Genomic DNA, 14,793 nt, shown 5'->3' on the forward strand with positions numbered 1-14,793 from the left:
GCCCTTTTCCTTCTCACTTAGCTTCTGCTTAGGATTTACTGATCTTGTGAAGGGCTCTAGTGACTGGAAAGTTATTGAAGTAGTGGTATCCTGTCAGATTGAAGACAAAGTTTAATAAATTATTCCAGAACAGCATTCCAGAGTCTTTTGATTGGTTTTGTTGGTTTTAACACCTAATTAAAATTTTTTATAGAGAGAAATCTGCATTAGAGATCAAGCATATCTCTATAGCTAGTTTAATTTGAGTGTCACTATGATGTCCTTTGAAATGCTAACAAAAATTAGAGCAAAGTGAAGGAAGATCAGAATTAATATGTGTAATATAGTCATCATTATGTTCTAAGTGGGTGTTTTGTTGATATTTAGTCCCTGATAGTTCCATTATAATACAACTCATTTAAAAATAATTTCATGTGGTTTTTTTTTTTTTAAGAAGGAATTATTTCCAATTGGAGGGCCTACTTTGAAGTCACCTGTAAAAACTAATAATAAATGGTAAAAAATCAGAAGGTGCTGTAATTACTTTTATAAGTTAATTCTGTTTATAATTTTACTTAGGTTCTTACACTGTGCATAGCTCTACAAATTCTGAAAGTCTTCCAGAACCACTCTAATCAACAATATCTTTCCTATATTTTGTCTTCCATGACTTGTCATCTTCCCAGAAAAAAGCCTAGAGTACTGTATGGTTCTTTAAATTGAGTATTATTCCATTCTAGAATACATGCTGGTATGTTTTGATACCAGAGGAAGCAAGGCAAAAACGAACGTTCATCCTTCCCAACTTGTAAGATGCACAAATGCTGTTGTTGGCAATAGGTTGCAGGATACAATGTGGGTATCTTTTGTGTTTTGTAGAGATAAATAACTTGTTGGAAAATTATGTGTGCGTCCTGAACAATCTATGACTCTGCATTGTATTAACTCGTTTTGTGGAGCTATAATAGAAGCTTAATTCCATCTTCTCTTCTTGACATTTTTATTCTCATTTCCTTCTCCTGGGCGTTTCCTGTTTTAACGAGCTTTCACTGTGCTGCTCTCGCTGTCAGCATGTGGCAGCGAAGCCGGCGAGCAGACAGTGTGTGGCATTGCCAATTAATTTACTTGATTTGACACAGACACAACAGTATGCTAGACTTCAGTGACTTCTTCAGAAAATTATTTATAGAAGTGTCTGGGAAATAATGTCGGATATCTAATGGAGAGCAGAGAAGTTGTTCATTTAAAGAAAAAAGTACATGACATTTTAATATTTATGCTTTTAATTAAGAGTGTAAAATATCTACTCTATAAAATTTTCTTTCAGCAATCTTAGATGTTGAAATTATTTTATTTCATAATTATTCCATGTGCTAAAAATCATATTTTAATACTTTACTTTTTATGCACCATTGAATGCATATTACACAAACAGTACTTATTATCCAGTAATTTCATATTCAGTTATGAAAGGAAATACAAATGCTGCTTTCAAAGCAAGATTTTGTAACAGATTTATATATACAATATCCAGTAGAGCATCACTTAAAATGATGTGCAATCCAATCGGAAATGCCACTGTATAATAACTATTTTATGTTAAATTTTAAGACTGTTTTTCTTTCTTTTCCTCCTGTAAATTTCCTTTGGATTTGTAAATCCCTATTTTGATAAAAATGAACAAAGTTTATTCATTTTGTAATATTTTACCCACTTGTAATTCTTTTAACTTTCAAAGTATGTAATTAATTCCTAAGAGTGAATTTACACACAACAGAACACTTTCAAATCAGCTGGTGGGTGCTTTCAAAACAAAATACAAGTTGCTGCAATGTTTGTGACTAATCTGACGAATTTGGTAGTTTGGTGTATGCGTGCAAACTACATTTAAAGCATGCAGTGTGTAGATACCCGCTTCTGTGATCCATGCCTGTATCTAACAGTGTGCTCTAGCAGTGTAAGTACATGGAAGTGCACCCTTTGGAGCTCTATTTATTTGCTTAACCTCTATAGAGAGGTTGGATAAAAGACTCAGCTCTCTCAGTTCTCAGAATTTTTCTACTATTCTCTTCCAACTGATTTCTAACCAACTAATTTAGATTTCTGTTTCTACTCTGAGGACCAGTTACCTTGGAGACAGTGTTCCGTTTGGAGCACTGTAGCGTCTACGGTCTTTCCTTTGCTCTGGCCTTTTGCTCATGTTGAACTTTGCATGAGAGAATTTCACGGCTTAAAACATGCACCTAAATTTGAAGGGTTGAAGTCCAAGTTACTAGCAGAATAGTTCTTCGAATTACTGTATTTGGGAATTATGGAGAAAATGTGTATGTGTGTGTGTATATAGATATACACATACATATATTTCTCAGTGCAAAAATCTAATTAAAAATACCTTAAAATGAAAAAGACTATTCCTTCTTAGTCCAATGTAAATTGAAATGGGAGTACAACATTCCAATGACAGTTGAGCGTGTGTAACATTCTATGTAATTTAACATAAGATTGGAGGAATGTAATGTTGAAAAAATTAGTGAAACACGTAAATCATAAAGATTAATTTATACCTTTGGTAGAATGTCTATAATATCCAATTGACATGGCTACAGATGGAAGCCTCTGTGTCTGCACACATGTATAGAAAAATGTGTACTTGCAAATGTATTGTCCCTCTGAGCCCACTTGTAAATAGTATAGTGTTTGATCACAAATATGTATTTAATCCATAACAATAACTAGTCAGTGTTATCCTTAAAGGAATCCATCAGTCAACTCCATTAAGCAGGATATGGAAGTGTAATACATTCCACTCACTAAGAGAAGATTAATGAACTGCTGAGGAGCTCCCTTCTGTTCGACACAGCGTACGTGTAGCTGCCCCATCAGGGAACAGCAGCTGACTTATTTTCGGATACAGTAAATAGCTCGCAGGCTTTTCGAATAAAGTTGTACTCTGCAGGCCAGGGCCCATACATTGAATAAATCATCAGAAGTGTATTCCAGGTTTTTTTTTTAGAGAACACGGTGGTGCGCTCTATTTTTTATTGATTGCATTTGCGGAGGAAAATTGAATCCATTCCTTGTCAAGACTCCTAAACCTCATGTCATAAAGAAGAGGGCAAAAAGGAAAAGATGGATGGAGTTCAGTGGAATTAGCCAGAAAGAGTGATGTTTCCTATTGTGTGGTGATAAATTTTATTTTTCCATGTTGCCCATATAAAGTGAAAGGTAGCAGTTGAAGTGCTTTGAAGTAGTAACCTTCAAAGACTTCCTTTAGCAGAATTGGAAATAAGGTTATTGGAGAGTTGTCTCCAACTAGATTTTCTGCCAATTATCAGTCAAAAGCTCTTTCCTGTACAGAAGTTAAATCAAAAGGAAAGGCAAGTGTTTCTAGGATACACAGCATCTCAGCAGGTGTGGCTATAACACCTCTAAACATTTTATTTTAGTAAAATGCATTATTTTTAATAGTAAAAATAAATTAAATTCTCCCTATATTCATGAAGTCAATACAAATCCATTTCTCTCAAATTCAGGTATTCTGACAGGTGCCATGGTCTCTCCTATGAGCTAGTGAAAGTAACACTGCATTGATTTTTTACGTGCAAATTGAGAATCATGATATTTTAGTAGGAACCATTTGAAGAATAGTTTTATTGCTGTTTATGAGTGGTTTTGCTTGCTTTTCTTCAGTTGGCAAGTTTCAAATCCATTGCTGTAGGCTTTAAACCAGAATCTAAAGGTATTGCTTTGAAATTGCCTATTACCAGAAGTATTGCATTTAAAAAAAAAAAAAAGTAAAGTAGGGTGCTTGATTTACAGCTTGCCTTTTGGAGTCCAGGGTATATTCTCTAGCAGAAGTAAACTGGTAATGTTAGTTGTGGAAAAACATTTAAAGAAATAAATTCTTAAAGCTAAAATTCCCAGCACATTTTTTTCCCTATTTACTGATTGCTGGATTAGTTAACACAAATGTGGGTGCATTCTAGATCAAGTACACTTGTGCATAGAATGAGAAAACCCAAACAAAGAGAAAACCATGAATGAAAGAAGCGAGTTTGAATTATAAGTAGCAAACTGCTCCAGGAATAATTGTTTTAATGGTTGTATAATCAGCTGTTTACATATCAGTCCAGCTTAATAAACCCTGTGTGTTTGTTCCAAGCACAAATTCTTGTCATAATGAGAAGCGAATTAAGAGGAAGGTGAAACATGTTGAAGTTAACACGTGTGCTGTTAAAATATATTTCTGAAATGAGACTTGGGTACATAACTATGAATTTCTGCAGTGCAGTAAGACATGTTTTTGGGTACCTGAGATACGTTACATACTGTTACTAGCCTTTTCCCAGATTTATTTCACTTTACTTCTGTTTGGATGCTCTGTTCTTTTCAGTCATCTTGACTTCCATATTATTTTTTTTTAATTATTATTCCGACTTCATGTGTTGATTTTTTTTTTGCTGCAAGTTCTTGGATTTTTTTAGGGTGTTGTGCTTGTCTCTGGGATAAAGTTGTAGAGGAGGATGAAGAGGGAAGTGGGACATGAATAAGATTATAAAACTCTTGACAATGACTGTAAAGCATCACTTCTGCACAAATATTACACATAAGATCTAGTAAGATGTATTTCTTGCTTTATAGAATAATCCCAAGTCTAATAAAATTTTGAAATTATTAGTTCTAATATACCTATTCAGTACTTCAATACTTAGTTAATTTACTCTTTGTAGATTGCTTCCTTAGTTTCTCCTTTTTCCTATGTGCACGTATTTTTAATAAAAATGTATATATATGAGTGTGTATGTGCAGACATATGTAAACATATAGGTTCCCATATCTATAAATCTTTGCAATACATTTTTGGATGATATTAGACATACACTCTTTGAAACAATATTTGTAAATTTATAGTAATATGTTTAATGTATCTTTACTGAATATAATTTGTTAGTGAGCTTACTGTCTGAAGGAAGTCATCTCTTAAGGATTTTATATGTGAAGAGATTTTTTCATGGGGTGCATAGCCAACGATTCAGAAAAGCATTTATCAGCATGATTAACTTAAAAATACTTTTTCCTGATTAAGTCTTTTTCTAAATAGCGATGTCCGTGGTCTGACCAGGGCAGTAAAGTCACTGAAAGATTTGGGGGTAGAGGCTGTGGCATTTCTAAGTCAGATCACGATGCCAAAGAAATGCATTGGTTTATATTGTTATGGGACTTGGGAATTTATAGAGGGCCGTGAAACCTAAATGCTTTGTCAGTTGTCAAAGAGGTAAGACTTACTGTCTCCTATGTGCCTTAAGTAAATGTCCTAAGCTCCAGTGCCCTATATGCCACTGAGAACCATTGGCATAGACTTCCACTGGGCCAAGTACTCTGTACTTCAGATGAGGAAACGGTAACATGAAAAAATAAAAATTCAAGCCTGAAAATAAATTATTATTTGCGTAAGTAAAGGACAGAGCTTCTAATGACTTCTTGGAACCACTTCTGGAAGTAAGATCTGAAACAAAATCAAGTTTAGAAAGTCTGTTCATGATGCTTAATTACACACTAGATCAAACTGGATCTAAAAGAGATAATTGAACAGTAACCATTTAAAAATTATAATTAACTTCTCATGGTGCCTCAGGGAATTATTCCTCTTTCTTAAGTAAACATATATGTATTTATAATTATCTACTAGACAAAGAGACAAGTATATAGTACAAGCTTATTGCTTACAGGGAATCTCAAGAGTTGAAAATTTAATTTGGTATTTCTATAAAAAGCTATATCCTGAGAGAGCAGTATTATCTTAAAACTACTTTGAAAGAAACAGATAAACCTTTCTGCGAAACACATGGTGTAGCAATTTTCTCCTTAACCTTTAAAAACAAGGCTATAAAATTTAATGTTGTGATCTCATTTCTCTAGTACCTGTTAACAACCTCGCTTTGGAAATGGGCTGTCAAATGTTAGCTTTCAACCTGTCCTTATTTTTATCGTTTCTTTTTTTCATGGGAGCAGAGGGCTAGAATGTAGCCAAAGTTTATACTGTGATGCCACTCAGGTGCCTTAAACATGAACTTTTTTTTTTTCAGCTTGACTTGCCAATTTGCAAGGGATCTTGAATTTTCTTTCCTGTGTGCAATGCCACAATGTAAGCAGGATTTGTATTACAGTGTTAACTTTCATAGGATTTATACCTATATCTTCAGCTGTTTTCAAATATTTTTTCTTCTCTAGTTCCCTTTCCACTCTTGACTTGCTAATCCAGGTGTTTCAGTTTTAGAAACATTACTGACAATGCCATTAGGCAACACAAAAGAATTAGTGACCAAACAAAAAAAAAACCCTTGCTTTTTCTTATTAACTGAATATCCGCCATTGCCTAACATTGTTAAGAATTTTAGGGGGAAATTAATGAGATATTTAAGCTGATTAAATGAGGTGAAAAGCATGATTTATCATAAGTTGTATCGTAAGGTATTCTGTGTCATGGTAAAATTTCACTGATTACTGACTATGTAGTCAATTGACTGTTACTGCAGCAGTGTTCATCAATTTTAGAGCATATTTCCCAACATATCTTTTTTTCAAAAAGACAGAGAACGTGTTGATATGTTGTATATTTGACTAATTATATAATATATTTGATTGATTAAAACAAACATTGGTACAGGACAACTTTGTGCATGTTAGTTTGCGTATAACTGGCCTTATAGTGTTTAGATGAAATGTGAATTTCCTTGTATTTCAAGTTCATTGTGGAACTGACTCGATTTGTAAATATTAATGTTCACATTGCTGATGTTTCTGTGTGGTCACATCTATGGACATTAAGATCTTCTTAGCGTGCGATAAAGAGTACTACTGTGCATACAGTCCCACCTTAATGTTACAATTCAAATATCTCATCCTTGTCTTTTTCCCATATAATTCTCTTACAGCATCCATTTGGAAAGGGACATCTTTGTTGCCTTTATGAGAGGTATATACCTACTGTTGACGACATTCTAGTTGTTCTTATTGAAGTGTGTCGTAATTAGTAAACGACAACTTTATATGCTTGCATTTCTTTTTCTGTAACTGAGAAGTGCAACTAGAGTGACATCTCAGAAACAAAGTATTTGTAGAAAATACTGGCTATGCAAATAAGCCAACAGTCATTGAGTAGAAATAATGCAATAGGAAGAAGAAAGCATGAGGAACTTGAAGAAGATTCCCAAGGAAGAGGAGTGTTTCTTTAAATTTACTTTGGAGATTAGTGGAATGAAATGTTATTACTTTCTGCAATAGTTCAGTTTGCTTTTTGTAGTCATCGCTTCTTGTGTTAGGCTGTAACTTTGTAATACCAAATATGTTTTGTCTTCGACAGCAACAATAGTGTTAAATGAGCTCAACTGGACTGCAGCGCTGGATGATGTATTCAAGCGGAACAGAGAAGAAGACCCCACTTTATTATGGCAGGTTTTCGGCAGTGCAACTGGTCTCGCCAGGTATTACCCAGGTAAGTGAAGTCTCTCAAAGAACTGTCCTATGCCTCATATTGCCTTAAAAAATATTCTAAATTATTTAAAAGCAATAAAAGTTAACTAATAATTACTTTCTTACCATAGGTGCAGTTTCTGTATATCAAAAGTAACTCAAGGACTGTGAAATTATTCTGGCACAAAGCTAGCATGAGGGGGAAGAAACTGAGGGTGAAATATGGTTCAAGTCAGTAAAAATGCGATTGCACCATGCTGTGTTTATGTCCCACAGAATCCATGATCTCTGACAATTATGTGTTTGCTGTTAAAGCTAAGGTCAATGAACGCAACTTGATTACTTCAGCCAGCGTCTGTTCCACCTATCGAAGAATCCCATTACTGGATTACAGTAATTAATTTAAATAGATGTATATTTTACTGAATTTAGATCATCAGTAGCCTTAATTTGATTTTTGATGTGTACTAGCTAATGGAAAGGCTGGGTTTATGGCAAGGCATACTGCCTGTGCTGCTGCTGTTCTTGTTAAGCGATGTTGTTATCGATGGCAGAATGATGTGTCCACTACGCACAGGGCAATTGTGTGCAGTGTCTTTTCTCTTGCCTACAGCTGGTTAAGGAATAACTTTGAGATCCTTTCTGTTCTGTTTATACAGGATTGTTGGTGTTTCTGAGGGTGAAGGAGATTTTTCTAAAGCCGTTACTGCATCATTAGCACAATTGCTAGCACCGGCAGAGAAACAGCCTTAGGCTAGTTTATGGGAAGAAATATTTCATAGCACTTGAATCGTGTTTGTTTTGTCATGCTAGATGCAGATCAAATAAACACAGTGAGATGTTGCAGAAAAAATAATATTGAAAATGTTAATTTCATATTTCTTTTCTTTCTAAGTGTTGTGTTTCAATGCTTTTGAGATCTATTAGTGCTGTGTTTTGGAGTCACTATTTGTCACCTCTTACTATATAGTGATACTTTCCAAGTGCTGAAAAAGAAGTGTTTCTTAAATATATCTCTGTGGCAATTTCTAGGAAATTTATTTTCAAGTGCAAGATTATTTTATATACTGAAAAATAGTCTTATGTCTAGCTAACCTGTCTACTCGATAAAACCTTGATAAAATGGGAGAAACTTGTCCGTATTATTCAGGTGAATATGTTGCTTGGATATACTCCATCTGAAAAAATTATATATTTTTAGTATACGTTTTTGAGACCCCATCTGTAGTACTGCATCCAGCTCTGGAGCCCTCAATGCAGGAAGGACATAGACCCATTAGAGTGGGTGCAGAGGAGGGCCACGAAGATAATGAGAGGGATGAAACACCACTCCAATGAAGACAAGCTGAGAGAATTCGAGTTGTTCAGCCTGGAGAAGAGGCTGCTCTGAGGAGACTTTGTAGTGGCCTTTCATTTCTTAAAGTGGGCTTATATGAAAGATGGGGACAGACTTTTTAGCAGGGCATGTTGTGATAGGACAAGGGGTAATGGTTTTAAACTAAAGGAGAGTAGATTCAGACTAGATATAAGGAAGCAATTTTTTATGAGGGTGGTGGAATATTTGGAACTGGTTGCCCAGAGAGGTGGTAGATGCCCCATCCTGGGAAACATTCAAGGTCAGGTTGGACGGGGCTCTGAGCAACCTGATTTAGTTGAAGATGTCCCTGCTTACTGCAGGGGCGTTGGACTGGATGACCTTTAAAGGTCCCTTCAACTCAAACTATTCTATAATTTAGTATAAAACTCAGATCCTCACACCTCCGGCCTATTCCATAGCTAAGTGCCTAAATCCTTATTAACTGTCTAGATCTGTCAGAACTTTACTTCAAAAATTCCTGGGTAATTTCCTAGTTCTTAGATTTTATGTGCACACACAGAGTAATCTGGAGCAGTCTGACAGTCCTTAAGTTGTATATGCATTGTTCTGTGCATCTTCTCCTTCCCACTTCCTTCAGTTTAAGGGCTCAAATCGGTCAGCCCTTTGGGTTTTAGGTTTTTAGAGTAGGTCTCTGTGCAAGTTGGTCCATCTTTCTCTTTTTGTCAACTCTTTGTCTTAGTTTGTTGAGACCTATCTGACACACACAAGTATTCTGAAAATTAAATCAAATTTCATGTACTGGAATGGATGCTTTTCACAGTTGCGTTTTGAAAATGACATTATAAATTGTAAAATGTTACTTCATTATATTGGCCTTAGGTAAGTCTGCTTCAGAGTGATTAATTTCTCCATAGTGATGATACTTGTGAAAGAATTTGGAAGTACAAAAAAACTAATATAAAATGCATAGATAAATCTGCTCATTATTAGCTGAAATACATCTGCTCAGTCTTTCCTCCCTTTAAAACAATTTGTCTTTGGTGCCTCTAAGATATAGAGGATGTCTTCAATCACAGGTTTCTTGAACTAATCGTTTTATCTGACAGTATCCCACTGCCTTGAGTCATGGGCTAGAAGGTACATCACTTCTGTCTTAAGTAGGCTCTTAGGCTGTCCTTGTCACTATAGTAACCAGCAGCATGAAGGGATCTTTCTATGAGTGACCCCATGGATGGAACGTATCTGTGAAACATAACATTATTTGTCTATTACATATACCCCCTTGTTTCGTACATATATTCTGGTTTTGGTACTGTTGTATACCCCTCTAGCATCACACGTATGATTTCATATTATTTTCAACAGTATTTGTCGCCTCTTTGGTACATTTGCGTTCCCTTGTCATTATCACGAGGATAAGACAGCTCTCTTCCGACTGTGACCAAGGTTGAGACACGTGGCATTTAGACCAGTTCCTTTCCTCAGACCTTCTTCTTTATAGTCTATATTAAATGGTATTAGACTTAGATAAAATAGTAATTAGATGCAGTATAATAAGAACAGGAAATTGTTTTACGAAAATAGCCAACAGCATCAGGTAGAGGAAGTAATGGTACCAAATGCTACGACATAATTAGTCCATCAAACGTTCCTTACGCAAAATGTCATTTTTACTGAGGAGAAAACTGCGTTTTTATGTGGTGTTGCCCTTGGTTTTGTTTTGAAGAAGAAGAAAATATGAAATCCAGGCAAGTCAGATTTAGGAAGATATTTGTCTAGATGGATAGATACAGATGTGCAAGAAATTAGAAATATATGCATCAACACGCATGTATATTGATATTTGCAGTGATAGCAGAACCAGTGCTAGGCATAAAAAGGAACCGTTCAGCCACTTAGAAGATGCCCCACTAGAAACATTAGAGACTGCACTGAGGTCAACTTCTCTCTTTATAGATTAATACATTACTTGCTTAATTATATTTATTAACTATTTTTCCCTAGAGTATACTCTGTTCAGCTCTCATTCTCAAACATCAAGATAGAAATGGCAGAGAAGAACCAAAGATACAGGATAGATACCTTCATAGTTCTGTGTTGTGTCCCACCTGGAAAAAGGGAAGGGTGGCTCAGATTCACAGATTCCCTTGGTGTGGACAAATGCGAGATAACACTCAAGATCCAAAACAAACATCGACTTTAATGGAGAACTTTTATACAACAAACACTTGGAACATGTGGGTTGTCTTCAAGTTATATTAGCCATCTCACAATTGTATCCACTCAAGCCATGTGGCTTTACAGAAAATGAAGATAACCCTTATGTTACTTAACTTTAAGTGAAAAGACAGAGAGGGAGAGAGAGAGAAGAGACAGAGAGAAAAAAAGAAAGATCACTAGTCCCAAATCCAGCGTTGGACCTGCCAACAGGGGAAGAGAGTCCCTGTTTGGAGGTGGGGAAGGTTGCCCCTATTTATTGGCCCCTGTTTCTGGAGTTCTGGAACCTTCCCTGATCCCTGCTCCAGGAGTGGTTGAGACCAGAGAAGAGACACTAGGTCTCTCCCCGTAACTTAACCCTGTCTCGAGGCAGAACTCACAGCACAGACAACTGGGGCTCATCCCTTACAGTCTCAAACCTATTTTTTCACCTCTTTCAATTAATCTTTTAATCAGCTTGATTTAAAGAGTCAGTATGAGCCTCCTCATATGGAACTTTTTCTTCTTTAAATTATTTAAGAAAGTGTGTCTTGCCCAAAATAATTTCAAAGATTAGTGAGGTTACTTAGTGTCAATGTTTTCATTAGTTTCAACGGCAGCATATTTGTGAAGAGAAATGCTGTACTCTATTTATTACTGTGCTGGCAACCATCCGCTTTGATATGAAGGTGCCAAGAGCAATTTTGAGTTATCTATTAGCTATTCTATGACTCTGAACAACTCAAGTTGTAAGCAAACAGTAGTTTAATAAAAGAGCTCAGAAGAATAAACAAACTGAATGGAACTTTTAGGAAGGATGTAATATATACTCATTCTAGTATTTAACGTTGTATATCACGAATTAGTCTTTTTTTCAAGAGATGAATTCGGCATTGTAAGAATGCGTTGTCATTTTGACATACGTTTCTGGAGTTGTATCAGAATCAAGACGGGAATCTCTGTCTTCAGGTGATGAAGATAGCTAGTAAAGTTCTTAATTTGAAAAGGAAGTGTACAAGAGGTAGAAGCAAGGACAGCTGACCTAGGAGGAATAGAGAGACTGTCGAAACATGTAGAAACATGGTTAGAAAAGCCAAAGTCTGCTTGGAGTTGAATCTGGTGAGGAATATGAAGGACAACAAGAGGAGCTTCTACAGGAACATCAGCAGCAAAAGAAAGACTAAGGAAAATATGGACAGAATGTGGGCCTGCTGCTCCCTGCTGGGACAGAGCACTTGTTGACAAAAGGCACGGAAAAGGTCAAGGTACTCATTATCTTCTTTACCTCAGTCTTTACTTGTAAGATCAGGCCTCTTCAGTCAGAGGGAAATTCTGGAGCAAGGATGACTTGCCCTCAGTGAAGGAGGATTGGGTCAAGAAACATTTAAACAAACTGGACATGCACAAGTCCTTGTTACCTGATGGGATGCACCTGTGCATATTGAGGGGACTCATGGATGTCATTCCAAGACCATCCTTGATTACTAGTGAAGGGTTATGGAAACTGGGAGAGATTCCTAAGGTTCCTTCTTTCCTGAGGAAACAAGTGTCACTTCTATCTTCGAGAAGGGAAAGAAGGAGGATCTCACCTTAGTCTCTGAAAAAGTGAGGGAGCAAGACCTCCTGGAAACTGTTTTAAAGCATAGTAAAGACAAGAGAGTGATTGGGAGTGGTCAGCATGAGTGAAAGGGGAAATCATGACTGATCAACCTGATGAATGTCTATGAGGAGATGACAGATTTGGTGGATGAGGGAAAAGCAGTGATGTTATTTGTCTTGACTTCGAGAGGAAGTCTTTTGACACTGTTTCCCTTAACATCTGCATAGACAAACTGATGAAGTACAACTTAGATAAATGGCTACTGAGGTGGACTGGAATCTGTCTGAACTCCTGGTCTGAAAGGATTATGAGGAAGTGGCATGAAGTCCAGCTAGAGGCCAGTCAAAAGTGGTGTACCTCAGGATTCGATACTATTCAGCATCTTCATTAGTGACCTGGCTGATGGGACTGGGTTCACTCTCAGCAAGTCTGTAGATGGTACAGAACTGGCAGTGGCTGATAGCCGAGAAGGATATCAACAGGCTGGAGAATTGAGCTGACAGGAATCTCGTGAAGCTCAATGAGGGGGAATGTGACGTTCTTCATCTGATAGAGGAATAACTGCAGGCACCAGTACCTGCAGGTGGCTGACTAGCTGGATAGAAACTTTACATAAAAAAATCTGGGAGTCCTTGTTTAGGTTTAGCCCAGCTGTCAGCTGAGCCATGATGGGGTCTCTTGCTCACTCCTTCCCTCAGTGAGGTGGAGAGGAGAAAAATGTAACCAGAGGCCTGAGGGTTGAGATGAGAACAGGGAGGGATCACCCACTGACCAGGGATCCGGGCAAAACAGACTCAGCCTGAGGACAAATCAGTTTAATTCGTTAATGGTTCATTCAGAGAGGATAACAAGAATACAAAACCAGATCTTAAAACTCCTTCCCCCACCTCCTCCATTCTTCTCAGTTCTACCTCCTCCCCCAGCAGCACAGGGGGATGGGGAACGGGGAGCTGCAGGTCAGTTCATCACATGTTGTTTCTGCTGCTCCTTTCTTAAAGGAGGAGAACTCCTCACGCTCTTTTCTCCTGCTTCAGTGGATCCCCTCCTCACGGGACAGTCCACAGACTTTTCCAATGTGAGTGCTTCCTGCAGGATACAATCTTTACCCATTGGATTGCTCCAGTGTGGGCTTCTTCTCCACAGAGTCACAACTTCTTAGGGAGCTGCTATCTGCTCTGATGTGGGGTTTTCCATGGGCTTCAGATGCCTCTCCACCTCACTGTCACTCTCCAGGCACTCCCAGAGACCATTCTCTACAACCTCCTTCAGGCTCAGGCATCTCTGCTCCGCCATGGAGTTCTCCATGAGCCACGGGTGGATCTCTACTCCGCAGTTTCTCTCATGGGGTGCATGAGGGCTGCCTGGTGTCTCACCACAGGCTGCAGGGGAATGTCAGCTCCGGCACACCTCCTCCCTCTCCATCTTTGCTGTCCTTGGTGTCTGCAGCCACTTACAGAGGCTATTTTCATAGCCTCTCCCCTACCAAAACCCTGTCACATAAACTGAGCACAGTCCTGATGGACAAGCTGGACATGGACAATGACAGCCTGGGGCTGCATTACGCAGAGTATTTCTAGCAGGTGGAGGGCGGTGATTGTTCCTCTTACTCAGCACTGGTGAGACACATTTGGAGCGAAAGATCCAGTTTCAGACTCCCCAGTACAAGAGAGACAGGACTTACCGAAAGGTCACAAAGATTGTTAAGGACTTGGAGCATCTGTCATATGAGGAGAGACTGAGAGACTTTGCTTTCAGCCTGGAACACACGTGGCTCAGAGGAAACTTAAAAGTGTGTATAGATAGCTGATGGGGAGGGTAAGCAGTCTCCATCACAGGAGACTTTTCTTTTTCACTCTGTGTTTTCTCCCACTTCCAAAAGAAAACTTGGAAAAATCACGCTTGGAAAAAACACTGTTAGAAAGCTTAATACTGTCATTCAGAGCAACAGGAACAACATCCTCTGTGGCTGTATTCATAAGGTGTCTAGTTGTGGTTGCAGAAACTCCGTGTAGAGTTTCCAAGAGTACCGACACTGCTGGGATGGTATGGAGGGCAGAACTGATAGATTAGTCAGGGGAAAGGTCCCCATACACATGGAGAAAGCTTTTTGATTTACTTGCAGTCTTACTCTACTTTGTAAGAAGAAGTAGCAATGTACTCAGTGCTTGTTTTAGGAAGTAGTGCATTACTTGCTTGTTTATTTATTTATTATTATTTCTTCACATTA

General features: G+C 37.7%; 1 protein-coding gene across 5 annotated transcripts in view; it reads left to right on the forward strand.

The window, feature by feature from the left end:
- CACNA2D1 (calcium voltage-gated channel auxiliary subunit alpha2delta 1) overlaps positions 1–14,793 on the forward strand; it is a 437,667-nt gene that overhangs the window by 300,268 nt on the left and 122,606 nt on the right. For all 5 annotated transcript variants that reach the window (XM_086609980.1, XM_086609982.1, XM_086609983.1 and 2 more), the window contains exon 7: positions 7,343–7,474. In XM_086609980.1, the coding sequence (XP_086466106.1) occupies positions 7,343–7,474 (132 nt within the window). The remainder of the gene's footprint in view (positions 1–7,342; positions 7,475–14,793) is intronic.

The sequence above is a fragment of the Tauraco erythrolophus genome, chromosome 4, assembly GCF_009769465.1.
Source record: "Tauraco erythrolophus isolate bTauEry1 chromosome 4, bTauEry1.pri, whole genome shotgun sequence".
NCBI lineage: Eukaryota > Metazoa > Chordata > Aves > Musophagiformes > Musophagidae > Tauraco > Tauraco erythrolophus.